At 57.4% G+C, this 19619-nt stretch overlaps 2 protein-coding genes across 2 annotated transcripts in view; one reads left to right on the plus strand and one right to left on the minus strand.

Moving 5' to 3' along the window:
• TRPV4 (transient receptor potential cation channel subfamily V member 4) overlaps nt 1-10818 on the plus strand; it is a 37737-nt gene extending 26919 nt beyond the window's left edge. Inside the window, exons 9-16 of the mRNA XM_045886440.3 lie at nt 17-109; nt 534-607; nt 1532-1697; nt 1952-2018; nt 4263-4579; nt 5633-5760; nt 7009-7130; nt 7590-10818. Of these exons, the coding sequence (XP_045742396.1) occupies nt 17-109; nt 534-607; nt 1532-1697; nt 1952-2018; nt 4263-4579; nt 5633-5760; nt 7009-7130; nt 7590-7747 (1125 nt within the window). The 3' untranslated portion in view covers nt 7748-10818. The remainder of the gene's footprint in view (nt 1-16; nt 110-533; nt 608-1531; nt 1698-1951; nt 2019-4262; nt 4580-5632; nt 5761-7008; nt 7131-7589) is intronic.
• A 4692-nt stretch (nt 10819-15510) lies between these two features.
• Nucleotides 15511-19619, minus strand: part of FAM222A (family with sequence similarity 222 member A) — a 55211-nt gene continuing 51102 nt past the window's right edge. The window contains exon 3 of the mRNA XM_064578532.1: nt 15511-18430. Within this exon, the coding sequence (XP_064434602.1) occupies nt 17151-18430 (1280 nt within the window). The 3' untranslated portion in view covers nt 15511-17150. The remainder of the gene's footprint in view (nt 18431-19619) is intronic.

The following is a 19619-nucleotide window of genomic DNA, read 5'->3' on the forward strand; positions in this document are numbered from 1 at the left end:
GCCGTCTGTCCCCCAGCCCCCATACCCTTACCGCACCACTGTGGACTACCTGAGGCTGGCCGGCGAGATCATCACGCTCTTCACCGGGGTCCTGTTCTTCTTCACCAATGTGAGTGCCTGGCCCCCAACTGCACCCACCCTGCCCGTCTCCTTCCTCCTTTTATTTCCCCCTTCCACTCCCTTCCTCTGTCACCTCCTCCAGGCCTATACCCTCCTTCTCTGCTTTTTCCTCTTTCCCCAACAGAAAAGAGCCCATCATCTTGGGGTGCCTGGGTGGCTCAGTCAGTTAAGCGTCTGCCTTCGGCTCAGGTCATGATCTCGGGGTCTTGGAGTCTGCTCTCCCTCTGCCCGTCCCCCCTCACCCTGTCATGTTCTCTCTCTCTCAAGTAAATAAATAAAATCTTAAAAAAAAAAAAAAGAGCCCATCATCTTGTCTCTGGACCATACTCTGCCTCCCCCTCTCCCCTTCCCTCCCCTCCCCTCTGCATTCCTGACAGCTCCACCCCTCTCACCTGCCTCCTCCCCTCTTCCAGATCAAAGACTTGTTCATGAAGAAATGCCCAGGAGTGAATTCTCTCTTCATTGATGGCTCCTTCCAGCTACTCTAGTGAGTAGAGGTCCCCTCTAATGAGTCGAGGTCCACGGGCTGCCAGCTTCTGGGTGAGGAAGGTGGGATTGGGGTTGGGATGTCATCCAGATTTGGGGGCAGGGATTGGGGGGAGGTGACTCTATTAGGAGTGGATTCACCCAGCCCTGATGGCTGTAGCCCAAAGTCAGGACAAGACCAATGCCAAGCAATAGAGTCTTCTGGTTAAAGCAAGATTCTGGTTGCCGGGGCACCTGGGTGGCTCAGTTGGTTAAGCGACTGCCTTCGGCTCAGGTCATGATCCTGGAGTCCCAGGATCGAGTCTCGCATCGGGCTCCCTACTCAGCAGGGAGTCTGCTTCTCCCTCTGACCCTCCCCCCTCTCATGTGCTCTCTCTCTCTCATTCTCTCTCTCAAATAAATAAAAAAATCTTAAAAAAAAAAAGATTCTGGTTGCCACAGAGTTATCGCCATATACACCTTATATAGAAGTAATGTAACCGCTTATGCTGGTGATTGATTGCTAATGTCTGCCAGGAGTGCCATGAGAAGAGTGCTGTGCTTGATTAATGATGTCTGCCTGGGGCACCGGATCAGTTGCTGCACGTGCACGACATCTTTTCCCTTTTTCTTAGAGAACGATGAAATCCACTTAGCCACAAAATCTCCCCTCAACACCACTTTCTCTAGCAATTCCAAAGGGCATCACTTTGGGATCTTTTAGGGCCTCAGGGCCATTGCACACACGTTAGTGGCCAGCTAATTGAACATCATGGTTAATACAATGCTGGGGCACCCAGTGAATCCACTTTGTTTCTCTTCTGGGGGGTCAAGAAGGCATCGGGATGTCCTGGTCCCCCGGAGGGCTTGGGGGCATGTCTCCCCCGCCGGTGCCTCATTGTCCTCTCTCCTCTCTGGGTTTTCTTGCGGTCTCTGCTGCCTGTAGCTTCATCTACTCTGTGCTAGTGATTGTCTCGGCGGCCCTCTACCTGGCGGGAATTGAAGCCTACCTGGCTGTCATGGTCTTTGCCTTGGTCCTGGGCTGGATGAACGCCCTCTACTTTACCCGCGGGCTGAAGCTGACGGGAACTTACAGCATCATGATCCAGAAGGTATGGGCTGTGGAACCCTCTGGACCATGTGTCCGTGGAGGGAGCCACACACAGGATGTGTGCAGCTTACGTGTGTAGATGGTACCCTCGGCCCTGAGGACACGGGGCACCGTGGGGGCCGCAGGGAGGGTCTGGACATCGGTGGAGGTGGGAAGGGACAAGGGTGGAGGTGGGAACCCTTGGGATGGAGAAGTCAGGAAAATGAGAAACCATGTGTCTCATGTTTGTCTCCATATTCCCACTGGGGTCTTTAGATCCTCTTCAAAGACCTTTTCCGCTTCCTGCTGGTCTACTTGCTCTTCATGATTGGCTACGCTTCAGGTGAGCTCTGGGGAGCCAGGTGACCTGGTAGGGGTGGCGCAAGGACCAGAAGGGCAGCCTGCTGCGGGGAGGACAATAACTAGCGTGTGCTAGGTTCTCTCTGTGCGCCAGGTGCTGGGCTGAGTCCTGTTCCATCCCTGCCTCATTAGTCCCCCCGACAGGTCTGCGAGGTCAGTGTCTTTGTTGTCCCCTTTACAGGTAAGAAAACTGAGACTTAGAAAAGTTAAATAACCTGCCCAAGTTCCAAAGCTAGGAAATGGTAAAAATAGCATAGTAGTGATTATTGCAAAAGAAGCCACCCGAACTTAGGGCCTTAAAACAACCACTGTTTATTACTGCTCACAAATCTTTGGGTCAGCTGGGCAGTAGTGTTAAGCCGGGCCGAGTTCGGCCCATCTCCATGAGTTCCTGTGTCTGTGGCCAGCCATGGTTTGGCTGCCGGCTGGCCGGTCCAGCGAGGATGGCCTTGGTGGGGGTGACCTCGCTCTCTTCCCTGTGGCCATCCATCCTCCAGCCGGGTTGGGCGTGTTCCCATGGTGGTCTGAGGGTTCTGAGAACGTATGTGGAAGTGTTCAAGGTCACTGCCTGGCATCCCTTCTGCTTCACTCTGCTGTGAACGCAAGTGACAGGCCGGCCTTGATCAAAGGGTGGGGAAATAGATTCTACCTCTTGACGGAAAGACCCGCAAAGTCACGTTGAAGGGACATGGGTACAGGGAAGGGTGAATCTGAATACTTAATCTACCAGTTCAGGCCAATTCTGTCTGTCTCCAGTGTGCCTTCTCCATAGTGTCATGATGCCCAGGGACCTCAGTGGCACAGGCCATGGGGGAAGGGCCAGGGATGGGGACACTGACGGAGCCATTGGGCAGGTGGGTGAGCTGCCATCCAATGCCTGGCATCCAAAAGGGAGCGGCTACCTCAGACTTCACCAGGCCACATTCACGTCTAAGGAGGCTGTTCTGGGGATGAGCACTGAATCAGGATCTGATGGTGGTGATAGTTTAATCCAGATGGCTCCGAGGCTCTGCGTGGATTATTTGGGGGGAAGCAGAATGGTAGCCTCGGCTGGGGAGATAGGGACAGGACACAGCTGCCCCCTCCCAGGGTTAGGACTGGGAAGAACTAGACAGAGTGTCAGGGGATCTGCAATGGTCAAGAGTCCAGCCCTACTACGGTCCTAATTACAGAAACTGAGGCAGGAGCTTAGGGGTTAAATGAGCCACAGAGTGGTCAGCTTGGTTGCAGGGCTTCTCCTGATAGGGGACACTAGATCCCTTCTCTGAGCCTGACCTAACACAAACATGACACATGGGCCTTTTGTGCCCAGGGCAGACATTGCTAATGGATCACAGAGTGATTTTTCTGATAGGTCCAGATAAGGTCTCAGAATCCTTTTCGACACATGTGTGGGCAGCCGCTACACAACTGAACAGCAATAGCATATGGGTTGAAACGTGCTCACTGTAATCCCAGGATGAAGGCCCTAGGAGGTTGTATGCCCCGCTGACTGAGGGGCTCAGCCTCCTCATGCTTCCTGCCCTGGACAGTGTAGGGGCTGTTGTTGCTGCTAAACTGTGTTGAGAAGAATCTAGAAGCTTCACCTGGGCTCAGCAGGAAGGGATGTGCGCCAGAATCAGTTTGAGATGTCTGGAGCGGGGGCAAGGGCCTTAGCAGGCATGGCTTCTAGAACAATCAGGCCTGGCACTGGGTTTCAGCTTGCACCTTTCCTCTGTGAGCTGGTGTGGGCCAGGAAATGGGAGCGTGACCGAGGGTCTTCCCCCCAGGAATGCTGACCTTCCAGGCTCCCAAGACCTCTACCAGCAATAGATTAGGGTTTCCCAGCCTTGGCCCCTTTGGCCCTTGGGGCCAGAAGATGCTCTGTGGGGGCTGTCCTGTGCATGGCGGGATGTCTAGCAGCGTCCCCTGGGCCTCTCCCCACTAGGTACCAGTAGCGCTGCCTCTGGTTGTGACAGCCGAACATGGCCAGATGTCCCCGAGGGGAAACATGGCCCCTGGCTGAGAACTCCTAGACTAGATCCCGGGACCTTCTTCTTTGTTAGCAAGAGTCTGTGGAAAGAGCCAAGGCTTTGGACCCTTGGCTTGGCTCATACGCCAGGTGACCCTGGGCCGGTGCGCTCCCCTCACCAAGCCTCAGCTGTCCCCTCTGTTGAATGGGAACGCTGCTCTCCACCTGTCAATGCATGTCGTCACTCAGCGAATGTCACCCCACCCCCTCCCACAGCCCTGGTGTCCCTTCTGAACCCATGTGCCAACATGAAGGTGTGCAGTGAGGACCACACCAACTGCACGGTGCCCACGTACCCCTCGTGCCGCGACAGCGAGACGTTCAGCACTTTCCTCCTGGACCTCTTCAAGCTGACCATCGGCATGGGCGACCTGGAGATGCTGAGCAGCACCAAGTACCCGGTGGTCTTCATCATCCTGCTGGTCACCTACATCATCCTCACCTTCGTGCTGCTCCTCAACATGCTCATCGCCCTCATGGGCGAGACGGTGGGCCAGGTCTCCAAGGAGAGCAAGCACATCTGGAAGCTGCAGGTGACGCCCCGGGACCCCCGCGTCCCCAACCCTGCCGGCCACCGCCCCCTTCCAGAACGGGGAGACCTGGCCCAAGGCATGCCCCGCCTCGGCCTTCTGCTCAGGGCCAGCTCTGTCTTCTCATTCTGCCTCCGCTTCCCTGTCTGTAAGACGGAGCTTGGGGGCTGCCCAGGCTCTGCTGCCCCTGAGAAGCAAACGTGGCCGTGGGCCTTGTGGGCACAGGAGAGCTGCTGCCTTTGTTTCCCCCAAGTGTTCTATGCAGTTCTAGAAAGCAATGGCCCAGGGGGTCACAGCCCTCTCAGGCCACGTACAGCTCATAAACTGGGGGGCTCACAACAAACAGCGCGAGCACAAGGCCCAGGAATGGAGCAACCACATTTACGGTGCATTTCAAGGAAATGGGGCAATGAGAAGAAAAAAAAAGCCCCAAGGTCATCCTCCCAGTTCTGGGTCTCGGGGGTGGTGTGTGGGGGGGACGTCTGGCTGCTCTTAACCTTTATGCAGACCACTTCCTTCCCCAGGCCTCAGTTTCTCCATGGGGTGTAACTCACAAGAGGCAAAGTGGCAACCTGTGGACTGGGTTTGACCCACAAAGATTCATGTTTTCTGCATTGCCATATTTTTTTTAAAAATTCATGCAAAATTTTAAAACGAAGAGATTTCCCATAAAAATCCAAACTTCAGGCCTCTCTGGAAAGCTGGAAGCCTGGCAGGGTGGGCCCACATCCCTTTCTGGCAGTGCCTGGGGGGATGGGAGGCAGGGGCCTGCTCCCCACAGGGCTTGCGCTCCTGGGTGTGCCCCAGTCCCTACCCCTCCCTGGTGATTCCCAGCACCGACTGGTGACATCGTGCATGTGTCACGGGGCTTCCTGCCTCTGATCCTGCTTCACCCATTTGTGCTCCTGCTGGGACCCGTGGTTTTCTGAATGTATAACCCTGCTTCCGGGGCAGTAGGGATGCGCATCATTTCTGCCACGAGGGCAGTAGGTGCCAGGGGGAAGGGGGGACAGGAGGAGGCTCATCAATGGCCTGCCCACCCCTCCCCCGCTGCAGTGGGCCACCACTATCCTGGACATCGAGCGTTCCTTCCCCGTGTTCCTGAGGAAGGCCTTCCGCTCTGGCGAGATGGTGACCGTGGGCAAGAGCTCGGACGGCACCCCAGACCGCAGGTGGTGCTTCAGGTGAGGTGGGGGCGGGCGGGGCCGAACCATCCTGCGCCGATCGAGCCTCCTTACCTTTCTACCGATTGCAACTTCCTGAGCCACTGAGGCCCGGTGGGCCCGACCGGAGTTCAGTTCTTCCAGGTGATCTCGGACAAGTCAGTTTCCTTCTCTTCCACGGATGACAGCACCACCCCCCCGGGGCCAGCCGCACGGAATCGATGGACTTGGGCCATTACCCAGATGCACAGGGAATGCCCCCTTCTTAGGGGAACCCCGGGGTGAACCCTTTCTTTCAGGGTGAATCATTCTTCATAAAGTGATTGCCGGCATAGAGTACGACCGTCACGTCTGGAGTCAGGCAAAGCCAGTTCCTCATCGGTGAAGTGGGGACAGTACCAGCACCCACCTCGTAGGCCGGCTGGGCAGTCCTGTCCAGTTGGAACCCGAAGTTCAAATCCTGACTCTCTAAGTGGTCAGCTTTGTAATCTTGTACGAACCGTGCAACAAGCCCGAGTTTCCTCATCTGTCAAACGGGAACAGCGAATGTACCTTCCTTGCTGGGTCCTGACCTGTTGAAATGGCTCCGAATAGGGAGGTTGGATGAAAATGACAAAAAATAATTCTCCAAGGGGGAAATTAGCTCGAGCCCGTTGGGGCCCAAGGGGCTGCCTGCTGCCTTGGCCAGGGCGTCCCATAAAGTGAGGAGAGAGCGTCAAGAAGCAGGGTGTCCGCTGCAGATGAACGGATAAGCAAAACGTGGTGCACCCCGAGAAAAGATGATTCAGTTGCAAAATGGAGTGAAGTCCTGAGGCTCCAGCACGAGCAACCTCGAAGACGTAATGCTGTGGGAAAACAGCCACGGTCAAGGGGCCACGCGGTGTAGGATTCCATTTATATGAAATGTCCCGAATAGGCAAATCTACAGGGACAGAAAGCAGAACACAGGTTACGGGGAGGTGGGGTGGTGAGACTTACAGCTTAATGGGTACAGAATTTCTGTTTGGAGGTGATGGGAAATATTGGGAATAGATAGCAGGGGTGGTGACCCGACACGGGGGGAGAGGGGGCTATGTTTAATCCCCTGAATAGTATCCTTAAAAATGGTGAAAGTGGCAAATTGTATGTTACGTGTATTTTACCAGAATTTTTAGGGAACGGAGAGGATGTGCTGAGGGGCTGGAACAGGGAGGCTGCCTGGGGGTGGGGAAGGGATACAGTCAGGGTGGGGGCTCCCCCTGACCCTTCTGCCTGCTGTGGCCCCGCCAGGGTGGACGAGGTGAACTGGTCTCACTGGAACCAGAACTTGGGCATCATTAACGAGGACCCAGGCAAGAGTGAGAACTACCAGTACTATGGCTTCTCGCACACCGTGGGCCGCCTCCGGAGGGGTGAGTGCAAGGGGGTGGGGGGTTAAGTGGGAGAGATCCAAGGGTGCAGAGGGGAAGCCCTGGCCATCCTCGTCCCTGATTTGCTTTGAGCAGTCCTGTCCCCTTTCGGAGACTCACTGTTCACGTCCGTAGAATGGGCCAGCCGCTGAGTTGTTGCCTTTGCTGCTCGTGAACGTCTGGGGCACCTCCCTTCCCCTACACTGGGTGCATGAGATGCAGGGACGTGGGCCCTCAGCCATTCTGACCCGGGCTTGAATTCTGGCTGTTCTACTTACTCCTGTGTGCTCCTGGGTTTGGCGTCTTGACCTCTCTGAGCCCCAGTTTCCGCCTCCGTAAAACGGGGATGATAATCCTCCCCCTTTAGATGGCTGTGGAGTGCCCGGTGCACAGGAGGTGCTCAGTGCCTGTGTGTGCATTCTCCACCCATCCTCATTCCTCCCTCCGCCGCGCTCTTGACAGATCGCTGGTCCTCGGTGGTGCCGCGCGTGGTGGAACTGAACAAGAACTCGAACGCAGATGAAGTGGTGGTGCCTCTGGACAACGTGGGGAACCCCAGCTGCGACGGCCACCAGCAGAGTTACCCCCCCAAGTGGAGGACTGATGATGCTCCCCTCTAGGGGCTGTGGGCTGGGCAGGGTCTCTGGCCTGCAGCCCAAGCCCGTTCCTCCACCTGCCTGTTTCTACTCCACCTGCATTTCAGCGATGCCTCCCTGGGGCGTCCCCCACGTGTTCCTTTGACCTCCAGAGGCGAGGGCCGGATGCAGATGAAGGGGAGGCCCCAGGACCCTCTGGCCCCCAGGCTTCTGCCCCCAGCTCGGCCTCCCCACCCGGGGCATGAGGCTCCTGACTGCCTGTCTCACTCCCATGGAGTCACATAAGCCAAGGCGAGGGCCTCTCTGTCCATGGGGGCTCAGTGCCCTGCATCTCCATTATTTATTTGCTCTGTTCTCAGGAAAGTGGTATGATCCTCGCCCCCAAAGGGATCTGGCAGAGGCCTCAGGATCCCATTCCAGGTCACTGCCGGCCAACCCCAGCCCCAGCCTGGGCCCTGGGCTGCACACGGCTCCTTGTGCAGCAGCGTGCCGGCTTTGTGTTGGGGTGGGGCCATGCCTTCAGTGTGTTCTGTACAAGGTCTGGGGTTTGTCGGTGCCCAATAAATGTTCATTCACTGATGGTGAAGGTGGTAGGGATGATGATGGGGGGAGTGGTAATGGGCATGGGGATGACAGCAGTGAGACAGGGGAGCTCTGAAATGCTGGTTGGGGGGCAGGGATGAGAATGAGGAGCAGTGGTAGTGACCAAGGTGGTGTTTAGGGTGATGGATGGAGGCTGGACTCAGGGCAGCAGTGGTGGTGTGAGCCTAAGAGATGTGAATGAGATTGGAGTGGAGGGAGAAGATGGAGTCAAAGGGAATGGGGGAAGAGTAATGTTGGCTGGGTAGGGGAGCAATGCTGGGCAGAGTAATGTTAGTGGCGGGGAGAGAACATAGGTGTAGGGAGAGTCATGTTGGCAGGAAAGAGTAATGTTGGTAGGAGAGAGTAATGTTTGTGGGAAAGAGTAATACTGGTGAGGGGAGAGTAATGGTGGAGAAGAGTAATGCTGATGGGGAAGAGTAATTAATATTGGTGCGGGAGAGTAATGTTGGTGGGAAAGAGTAATGGTGGGAAGAGGAATGTTAGTGGGAAAGAATAGTGGGGGGAGAGTAATGATGGGAGGAGAGTAATGCTGGTGCAGATTAATGTTGGCAGGGGGATAGTAATGCTGGTGGATAGAGTAATGGTGGGAGGAGAGTAATATTGGTGGAAAGAGTAATATTGGTGGGAAGAATAATATTGGTGTGAGAAGAGTAATGTTGGTGGGGAAGAGTAATGTTGGTGAGAATGAGTAATGTTGGGGAGAGTAATATTGATGGAAAGGGTATTATTGGGGGGAAAAGGTATTATTGGAGGGAGAGAGTATTATTACTCCCCTGCAGGTGGGAATAATGCAGGTGGGAAGAGTAATGTTGGTTGGGAAAACTGATGTTGGTGGGAGGAAAGCAATGCTGGGGCAGATTAATGTTGGTGGGGTGAGTAATGAGGGTGGGTGGAGTCATGGTGGGAGGAGAGTAATATTGGTAGAAAGGGTAATACTGGTGGGGGAGAGTGATGCAGGTGGGCAGAGTATTACTGGCAGGAAGGACAATGTCGCGCGAGGAGCGTAATGGTGGTGTTTCTTCTCGTGTCTCTTTTTATGAGGGCGGAAACCTTTCCCGAATGACCGCCCCTCTTGTATTATTGGCCAGAATGGTGTCACGTGTCTCATGCTTCAGCCAATCAGCAGGCAGGAAGCCGCAGGGTCCTAAAGCCGACGGACAAATGGAGAAAGGTCGTTTCTCCTGCCCGGCATCCCTGATGACTGGGCCCGCTGGTGGCTGCTGCAGGCCTTTTTCCAGATGCCCACCCTTGCACCTCAACGGCTTTCCGACACCTGCTAATCTCTCGGGACCTCTGAGAGGCAGAGCCGGAGCCGGGGGTGGCCCTGGCTTCCCCCAGGCCACAGGGACTGGAATGGGGGCACTTCCCGAGCAGACTGGCAACGTCAGTACCTGGGCCCTACGGTGTCAACGGCCCCCTCCCCCACTCTTCGCTCTGCCCGTGACTTTGCAAGAGAGCCTGACGGTGTTCTCCCACTGTGGGCAAAGCACAATTTTGCATCCCTGGCTTGACTATGAGATTTGTTTTAATCAATGGCATGTTAAGGGACATGCCTGGGCTAGCCCCTCCCCGCCAAAGGAGGCTGAGAGCTCCACGGAGCGCAGCAAGCCTGGGTGACATCAGAGGAACCCCAAAGATGCATGAGAAAGAATCGTTCTCCCATGCCAATGAGTTTTTGCAGTGGTTATTTTTTTTAAGGGCAGGCATAGATTTTGTGGCAATATCTAATGGATGCAGAATATCCACTACACCCCATGTTTCAGATGAGGAAACCTGGGCTCAGAGAGGTGAAGACTCTTACCCAGGGCACCTGGCTGGGAAGTGGTAGAGGTGGGGTTCGAACGCTTATACTCTGCCCTCGGAGCCCATTCTGGAGAGAAAACACTCTGACCCCTGAGGGGTGACAGGTGAAAAGGCCAGGTCGCTCCTCTGCCCTGTAGACCCTCGCTGTCACCTGCCACTTTCGCTGAGCCCCCCGAGATTGTCGGCTCCCATTTAGAACCCTCTCTCTCTTTGAACATACCCCTAACTTTATTCCACCCCGGATTTCTTATTATGTGCGTGTATGTGTATTTAATAATGATAAAGCACTTGTATGTCATATTTGACAGGAGGGCTTTTTTCATCTCAAGTTTAAAGTACTACTGGGAAATAATTAGCGCTACTAGAGTCAAAAACAATGGGACCCCATCAGAAAAGACAGTCTCAGAAACTCTCAGATCTTAATTGAACAATTACCTCTTATGCCTATGAATACTTTATTATTACATGCCCTGTTATTATTAGCTGTTATTATTGTTTTAGATGAATGCTGGGGATTTTTTAAAAATCAAAAGCCATTTTCAACCACACTGTTCATCTCCCCGGAATGCACACTCCTGACATTTCCAAATGTAATAACGTCGTAGCCGGCAGCCTCCACACCTCGCCTGCAAGATGTGTATTCTGATCATTTCGGTGGTTTGGACGGAGCCGTTAAAGACTCTGGGCCTCTGTTCATACTGTTATTAATTGTTGACTCCCTGGCGAAAGCATTGGCATGAGAATCAAGCACCCACTACCTTTTCATTTTTAGGAGCCCAAAGCCATCGTGGGCAATGGGGAGATCTTCGTTCACCCCAGGCTTATGAGATGAAGCAAAAGGAGGGGTGGTGGTGGAGGCAGAGGACAGGATGGAAAGGGCACTGGCCACAGAGACCCAAGCCCAGGGAGGGAGGATGGGCTGGGCATCTTCTCTTCTTGGAGGGAATCACGGAGAGGAGGAAGCAGGTGAACGTGGAATGGTAGGCACTGTGCTCAGCGTTCGGTGCTTGCGTCTCAGGAACCACGTGTGGGAACTGAAGGATGGGTGTTTGAGGCCTCTCCAGAAGCCATGTCCCCTCTTCCTTCTTCACAGCACCTGTTTTGTTCACAGTTCTCCACTCTGCTCCACAGTCAGGGGCTTCCCTGAGCCAACCACTGTGACTCTATTTCCCTTACTAGGGATTGGTCGAGGAATTGCCACGTGAACCTGTGAGTTCTGACCTATGAGACAAAAGGGGAAGTCTGCTGAAGGAGGGGGGATTCTGGGAAAATAAGAGCAATCTAGGAAGACACTGTCTTTGCTGGGCACTGCCAGGTCTGTGATGTGATGCCTGGAACTGCAGCAGCCATTTTGTGACCATGAAGGCGCTTGGTAGAATGGAAAGATGGAAAGGGGTCTTTGATGATACCATTGAGCTGTTGAATTAACTGACCCTGGGGCCGCCCTACCTTAGGGCTTCTTATGATTGTTGGAGATAAAAATTTTTCTTTCTCATTTAAACCAATGAGTCAGGGTTTCCTGATACCTTGCCCAAATCGTGGAGATACAAGAATACATTTTGAACCCTATTTACAGATGGAGAAAGTGAGCCCCAGCGAAGTAAACACACTTGCCTAAGAACACACAGCCTAGATGCAGTGGAGTTAGGATTTCCCCCCTCTGTCTTAGGAGGAGAACCCTTCTAGAGATTTGGCAGGATTTTTTTTACCTAGTGTTTTGGCCGTTCCAAAGCGTGTGCACATCCATTTCTCCACCATAACAGGCTGTAATGGGTTCTAACAGGTGACGACAGGGGAGGTTCGGTGGAGCTGGGACTGGAACCCAGGTACCCAGATTCCAGCAGAGAGTCTTCTCAGAATCTCTAGGTGCTCAGTGACATCAGAGAGTCCTGCTTGCTATTACCCCCCCACCCCCATCTCATTTGGGGATGCATCCATCTGATCTCACAGATCAGCCTTTGGCCTATGCAGGGTGGGACTGCTGATCCTGGGGATTGGCCACCAGGGGCCGCTGTAGTCACACCCAGAGACCTCCTCAGAAGAGGAGAGAGGGAACCTGGAACCAGCCAACTTGGCCGGGAAGAGCCCCTAGCTGAGCTCCCCATTAGGTGCACCCTGAGGCTCTAAGACTCAGGAATTCCCTCACCTCTCAACAAGGAGAGAAGGTGGCCCAGATCTACCTCTGGAGAGTCTAGAACCTAGTTGCTGTGTGCCCTCAGGCAAGTTGCCTTCCCTCTCTGAACCTCATTTTTGTCATTTTCAAAATCAGGGTACACCCCCCCTTGTCAAATGAGGGCTTCCTTCTCTCTCCTTTAGGGTCTTTTCCCTCCTTCGGGCCTAGCACAACACGGTGAACAAAGACCAATTAGGATGTGGTGGCCCCAGAACTGAGGCCCTATGACTCCAGGTCAGGGTTGGATTCCAGTCCTTGCTCCGCCAACTGGGGAAACTGAGGGTCACACATCACCAGAGAGAAGGAACTTACTCAGTTTCCCTAATTGCAACACAAGAGGTAAGACTCGGTATTTCCTGAAGTATTTGTTCCTTGGCATGTTAATGGATAGAAACAAAAACTTAGGTGATCAAAAATATTAGGGAAACGCTGGGTTAAAGCTAAAAGGGTACCTTGCCTGCAGGACTTTTCAGAGCCTTTAATGTGCTAATATAATTTGTGCGTCTCTAGGGTGGGGGGAGGGGGATGCATCTGTTTCTCTAACTCTTTTAACCTGGAAACCCATTTTCCAAGGTGAAAAGCAGCTGGACCAGGTGATGACAGAAATAACACGCCTAACTTGGGGCATCTTCTCCCAAGCAGGCTCTGTTCCCTAGGGGACTTGACCACCTGTTTCCTATGTTCAACCCCACGTGGTTGTAATGTGCTTGTGTATCAGTCTGGCTGGGCCCCACCTTCCAGGCCCACGCAGGGAGCAGGTGGGGCCCACAAGGGCCCTTGAAGTCAGCCCGGGTGGCGCAGGCGCGGTGTGACGTGGGACAGTGCGCACGTGGGACCCATGTGGGGGCGGAGTCCCGCCCAGCTGGCAGCCAGAGTGTAGGTTCCAAGCTGAGAAGTTGAAGTCGCTGGCTGTTGCCGGGCAAGTTCAGGGGTTGACCTTGCCTGCCTGCCCTCTCCAGGAGTGGGGAGGTGCTCTAACGGCCGGCGGGTAGGAAAGCAGAGTCAGGAAAGCACAGAGCTACCCCGGAAAGGTGAGTGTCCCCCGCACCGGCCCCTCCACTCAGATATTTGCCCAAGCTTTCCCGCCCCTCTGATGTCTAAGATGGGGTGATGATCTTCTAGCAGTTGTCAGTGACAGGAGGTGTCACCTAGGGGAGGTTATGTGGCAGCCACACGTGGCGACCACGTCAGACAGCTCAGCTCTAAGCGGTGTGAGCCCAAGACGGCTAAAGGGAGAGAAGGAGCCGTGTCCCCACAGGAGACCTAGAGAAAGGCTTGCGGCTCTGCCTGGGGTGGGGGGGCAGACAGATGGCAGATTCTCCCCCTCGGCCCCTTCACCCAGCACGAAGTCCTGCCCCCGGGGAGCACGGGACCCCGGGCTGTAGCTCCGCGCTGGAGCCAAATTGGCTGTATTTGGGGCTTGGGGCCGGGGGAGGGGGGGTGTTCCTGTGTTTTCTGCCAAGTGTGGTGGCGCCAAGGGTAGGCTCTGAGTCAGGCCCGGCTTCTGTCCCAGCTGCTTCTCCCTTCTCCACCCTCAGCTGACTTTGGGCAAAATGATTGCCCTTCCGGGGGCCTCACTGCCCTCACCTGCGCCGTGTTGAGTGGTCAGGAGGGGACTAGGTACCGTTTAGCACTGAGCCTGGGGACCGGTCTGCCTGCGGTGACCGTGGACCGTTGTAGCATTGATGGCGATGTCGTTGTCGCCCGCGCTGTCCCCCCAATGTGGCAGGTAGTCCAAGGTGATTATATACATGGAGGGCAGGGGTGCTGCCCGCTGGAGGGCCTGTTGAGGTCAGCCAGCCCTGCTCCCGGGGAGGAGCCCGGCCAAAGCTGGTGCTAGGACAGGGCGAGAGCCCCAGCGGGACTGTCTGTACCACGGGCTCCCGCCGTCCTGCGTGTGGACCCGCCGACCCAGCCCACAGAGGGTGAGGTTTTCCCGGAGCAGAGGCGGGTCCGTCTTCAGCCCGCATCTCCAAATGAGGGGAACCTGGCCTAGAGGGTTGCTCCAGTCTTGCCTCCTTGCGCTCCCCCGATGCCCCAGTGGGGGTGGGCCTGGCAGTGGGCCCGGGACATGGGGACCTGGGCTACCCAGAGACCACGTTGGTGGGAACAGCTGGGCCACAGGCCACCGCCCAGCCCTAAACCTGGCTCTAGACCCCGCTGCTCTGCCCCTCCCCCAAGTTTCTGCCCCGTGCTGTTATATCCTCAAATTCCCTGTCTGGTTCAGGGTCACTCCAGGTAGCAAAGCCTTGATTCCCACCTGCTTCTAGTTCACGCGGGAGGCTGGGCCTCCTGGGCTGCCTGCCTCCAGGGCCCTCCTGGGTTGCTATGGGGCCGCAGGCGGGCTTCAGCTCCGTGTGAGGGTGGACGCTGCGGGAGAGATCTGGGGGGTCTGGAGGCGGCCTGAGCCAGGGTGTGGGTCCTGATGCCAGAACCTGGCTCCTTCTTACCGTCCTTGTGGCTGCTCTCAGGTTCTGTGTTCTCATCTGTAAAATGGGGATGATTTCATCACACATCTGATGGTGCAGGTGTGAAGCTGTTTTGGGGGGTCAGAAAAGCGCTTTGTCAGCTGCCGCTTACATACCACTTCTGGTCACCCCCGGCGGCCTTTTGTGAAGCGCTGACTTGGGTCAGCTCATCACCCGGCACAACCCCTGGGCTGCTCCCCAGGGTGTGAGGCGTGCTATGCTTGGTTCATTGACCTAGTTCGGAAGGGCCTGGCACCTGGCACTCAGGTAGGGCTCTGTGCATGGGCGGGGAGGACTGCGTCAAACTAGGGGCTCTCCAGGTCCCCCCAGGCCAGATGGCAGGCTCCCGTGCCAGGGGATAAGGCAGAGACAGGATGTGAAAAAGAGTCCATGCCATGGGGTTCAAACCCCAATTTTTCAGACTTGCCGTGTGACCTTAGGCAGGTCACTTCACATCTCTGAGCCTCAGTTTCTTCCTGGAACACTTATTACCTTGCAAGGATGTGGTGAGGCTCCAGGGAGATGTGGTCTATATGAAAAGGCCCAGCACAAATGAAGTGCCTGCTAAATGCTGAGCATCCTGGGTGGTCGCCTGCAGATCCGCCCCCTCCCCGGCACCCAGGCCTGGGGTGGGTGTGTGCTGGGGCTGCCCAGCCACTTTGGCCTGCCCGCAGCCGCACTGCCCCCCACGGAAGCTTGGAGGAGGTCAGGCACAGAGGAGAAGCTGGGAAGGAATGTAGTGATGCGGGGGGGGCACCATCCCCAGACCACCTCCGCACCATTCAGGGAACGAGCCACGGGGCCCGGGCTTGGTTCTGCCTCAGTCACTCTGCAGATCCATCGCTGGCTGTGACCCAGCGGACACAAACAGGGTACATGACAGCGTCCACCCCTAAAGAGCTGGAGAAGTAAATGACCCACAGAATGCCCAGCGCTGTGGGTGCCAGGAGGCTCCTGGCCTGCTTCCTCGGGGCTCCGCGCCCGGTCAGCAGGGGAGGAGACGGCCCATTTTACTCCTAAGGGAGGGAGGGAAGGAAGAACAAAACAAGAGCTACAAAATTCCACAGCTGAGACACCATCTGTGTTTTCCTTCTTTTTTCTTTCTCTTCGTTTTTAAAACAATATAGTGCAGACTGCACTTCTCACAGTAGAATATAATGGTCAATTTTAGTATAAAAAAAAAACATTCTCAGAGATTTGTAAATGCACTTAGTGCTTGAACAGGCCTTGGAGAGATACAGTACCGCTTCCGGAGTGCCAGAGGGGCCAGGGCTCGGGGAATTCGGGCCTTGGGGACATAACGGGGAAGGGGGGATCCCTGCCTGCCTCCCCCCCGGACCCCTGATGGTGCGCGGCAGGCCTTGGAGGGCAGCTTGCAGGAAGGGAGTTGGATTGGGTCTTCCAACTAAAACCAGTAGGTCGCCTCCTCGCTGGCTCCTAGGGAAACCCCTGAAGAAGGGAGGGTAGGGTCCCTCTGGTGTCTAAGATAGCAGGCCCACTGTTAGCCCTGGTGGTGCCTTTGTGCGAATAGGGAAAATGGCGCCCCTTCCTCAAGATTCGGAAAATTGCCATAATAAATATACAAGTCTAGATGCAAATGGTGTCTCCTTGGACGAGGTGCCCTTGTGCAGTGCACAGCCTGTACAACTGTGTCCAGCAGCCCTGTAAGATGTGGAGAGAAGGGGGAAGGTGGTAGTACAGGGTTTGGAGAGAGTGGGGATGGGGGTACAATTCTGTGTTGGGAAGGAACGGGAGGAGGGGAAGGAGAACCTAGAGGAGGAGGGAGGAGCAGGGGGGACTGGTAGTCCTTGGAGCCTCTATTAGAGTGGTCTTCACCTGGATTGGCCAGTGGGGGACACTGTAGGCCCTGTGACCTCCTATGCCCCTTCTCTGCTCCTTTTCCAGGAGACCGGGGAGCTCATGGGGGGGTGGGGAGGAGATGTCTGACCCCCGGGGGGCTGCTCTGACCCCACCCTGACTCTAGACCGTCACATTTCCTCCTTTATCCCACCCTGGCCTGAGCTCCTCTCCTGGGAAAGCCAGAAAGAACCATTCCTGTTTTAAGGTGGTTTCTCTCTCCCTGCCTCTGCCAGCTTGGAGGGAGAACGGAGTGGCCATCCGCGGCTGCCCTGGGCCCTCCCCGTGTCCTAGGGCAGCCGATGGTGGGGGGGGTGCCTGGGGGAGCCAGGTCGCCCTGCTACTCCCCATCAGGTGGCTGCACGGCAGCAGCCAGCCTGGCTTCCCTGTGGGCCTCCACGGGCACCCGGGCGCGGGGCGAGGCCGGGTGCCCCCAGGCACCGCCCACCCTGCTCCGCGGCCTGCCTCCCCGCCCGGCACCCTGTCCGTCTGTCCGTCTGTCCGTGCGGCCGCCGCGCAGGCCTTATCTGTAGACGGGCAGGCGGATGTGGGCGTGCTGGTGGTCGAGCAGCCGGGGCACGGCCACTGTCTCATAGCCCTTGCCCAGCATCTGCTCCTTGATGCAGGGCGGCCGGATGTCATTGATGAGATACTCCAGCGACTGCAGGCTGCTGCTCAGCGCTGCCGTGTTGCACACGCTCTTGCTGGGCAAGCCCGAGAGGGCCTCCACGGGGGGCCCCGCCAGCTCCCGGGCCGCCCCCGGCCCCAGCTCGGTGACTGCCGCCGCCGCCGCCGGGTTGTAGCAGTCGCTGGTGGGGGTCACCAGCACGCTGTTCCAGGGGGCGGCGAAGTACTGGCCCACGGTGAAGCCGGTGGGCAGCCCCATGCCGCAGTTGAGGGGCGACCCGCCGGCCCGCTCATACACCCGCCCCCCGCACGCCTCGGGGGACTTGCTGGCCACCGTGCCGCCACTGTAGGCCCGCAGCGGCTGGGGTGGCGGTGGGGGCGGCTTCTGCGGCCACAGCAGGTAATCCAGGCCCCCGTCCGCGTACCCTGCAGGCTTGGTGGCCCCAGCCAACGTCAAGGCCGCCGTGCTCCCCTGGCCCAGCTCGGCGCCCTTCCTGCAGTCGGGCAGGCCGGCAGCGGCCGAGTAGGCCATGCCGGGGAAGCCGGGCACGGGGCCGTGCTTGGCCGGGCTGGGGCGGGGACCGGCTACGGCCTGGCAGGCGGCGGGCGCGGCGCCCGGGGCCTGGCACTGCTGGTTGAGCTGGTAGAGGATGCTGTGGATGGAGGGCAGGTTGGAAGGCGGCAGGGGCAGGCCGCGGCCGGGCAGCGGGATGACGGAGGCGGCGGTGGCGGCGGCCGCGGGCAGGCCGGGCGGCGGGGCGGGCCCCTCGGGGGGCTTGGGGTAGGCCAGGGGCCCCAGAGTGCTGGGCGCCGGGTAGGGCGCGATGCCCACCTGCACGGCGGCCGGCGACAGCTTGGTCCGCTTGCCCTCGGCGCTCTTGAGCACGCTTTTGGCGGGCCCGGCGGCTGCGGCGGGGCCCGAGGAGGAGACGGCGGCCTTGACGATGGCCAGCAGGCCCTGGTAGCCGGCGGCGTGCTGCGGGTACGGGCTGTAGCGCTGGCCGCTCATGTCATAGCCGTTGACGGTGCGGCCGAGGTGCTTGTGCTGCGGCACCCGGATGTTGGTGGGGAAGATCTTGATGGACAGCGGGCTGTTGGCCACCTTCTCGGCGTAGGCGTCCAGCTCGGCCGGGCTCGGGTAGCGGGACGAATGCATGGAGCTGGCCGCCGTCTCGCCTGCGGGGACAGGTCGGAGAGGAAGGCACAGGTGAGAGCCGCCCCCGTGACCCGACCCGGGAGGCCGCAGCCCCGCCGCCGCCCGCTGCAGGGGAGCGGGGCTCACTCTGCCCCTCCCTCCGTCGGTTCCCCACCCAGCCCCGGGCTCCTCCACTTCGTTCCTTCTACGCTCCGAAGCTCCGGATCTGGTGTCAAGTAGGGGAAGGAAGCCACGCGTTTTGTAAGCTGAACTTTCACGGACGGAGCGCGCTCCTGTAACACCCGTGTGCCCGAGCGAAGGGACGCTGCCTGTCCCCCAGAGCCCCCTGCGTCCCCGCCCGAGCGCACAGCTGTCCTGACGTCTGACGGCAGTGTCTGTACAGGGAGGATGGAATCCTGCCATGCGACCCCGCGGGCATCGGCCTCTGCCACTTAGGGTGGCTTGTGGGATCCCCCCGGGGGCGGGGGGGCGTGGTTCGTGCTTTCTCACTGCTCCGTGGTCCTCGTGTGGGACGCGACATCACAATGTACTCATCCTTGCTACTGCTGATGGCGTTGGGGCTGATACACTTAGCACCACATGTCCTCATGCCCACGTTATCCAGGGACTTCTGTTGGGACTATGCCTAGCAGGGGGATTCGGGGCAGGTGAAGATGCAGCTCTAGGAGAAAATGCCCGCAGTTTGCCAAAGAGAATGTGCCAGGCTCTCCCCCCCACCCCCGCAGAGCACAGGAGTTCTGGGGGCTCCACATGCTCAGTGATGCTTGGTGTCACCTGCCTTAACACCACACCGCTGGGAGGCCATTCCTCCTATTTCTTCATCATCCTCTCTGTGCCTCCCTTTCCTCACCTGTAAAATGGGGCGATGAGGGCCTGCCGAACTCTGCGGGACGGTTAAGCGTGCTGCTCCGTGAATGGAGCCCAAGGCCTGGAGCGGGGGAACGTGGTGCAGGCAGGAGCTGCTCTGTTGGCTTCCACCAGCTGCTCCCACGCCCGTGCTCGGGCCCCGGCTGCCCAGCCCCTCCCCGAGTCTGCCTGTCACCACTGCCTTCTCTGCACGCTGTCAGCATGGCGCTGAACGGTGCACTTTGTGTGACAGGCTGACTGTCCCACTCTTGGTGGCACAACTGGCCCCTTCCATGGGGGAGGCGGGTTGCTGTGGGCGGACCCCCCGTCTCCCATCCCAGGCCCCTCCCTGGGCCTGAGACA

This window comes from Mirounga angustirostris, unplaced genomic scaffold (genome assembly GCF_029215605.1).
Source record: "Mirounga angustirostris isolate CCGP_5_RB_7025 unplaced genomic scaffold, mMirAng1.0.hap1 SCAF_14, whole genome shotgun sequence".
Lineage (NCBI taxonomy): Eukaryota > Metazoa > Chordata > Mammalia > Carnivora > Phocidae > Mirounga > Mirounga angustirostris.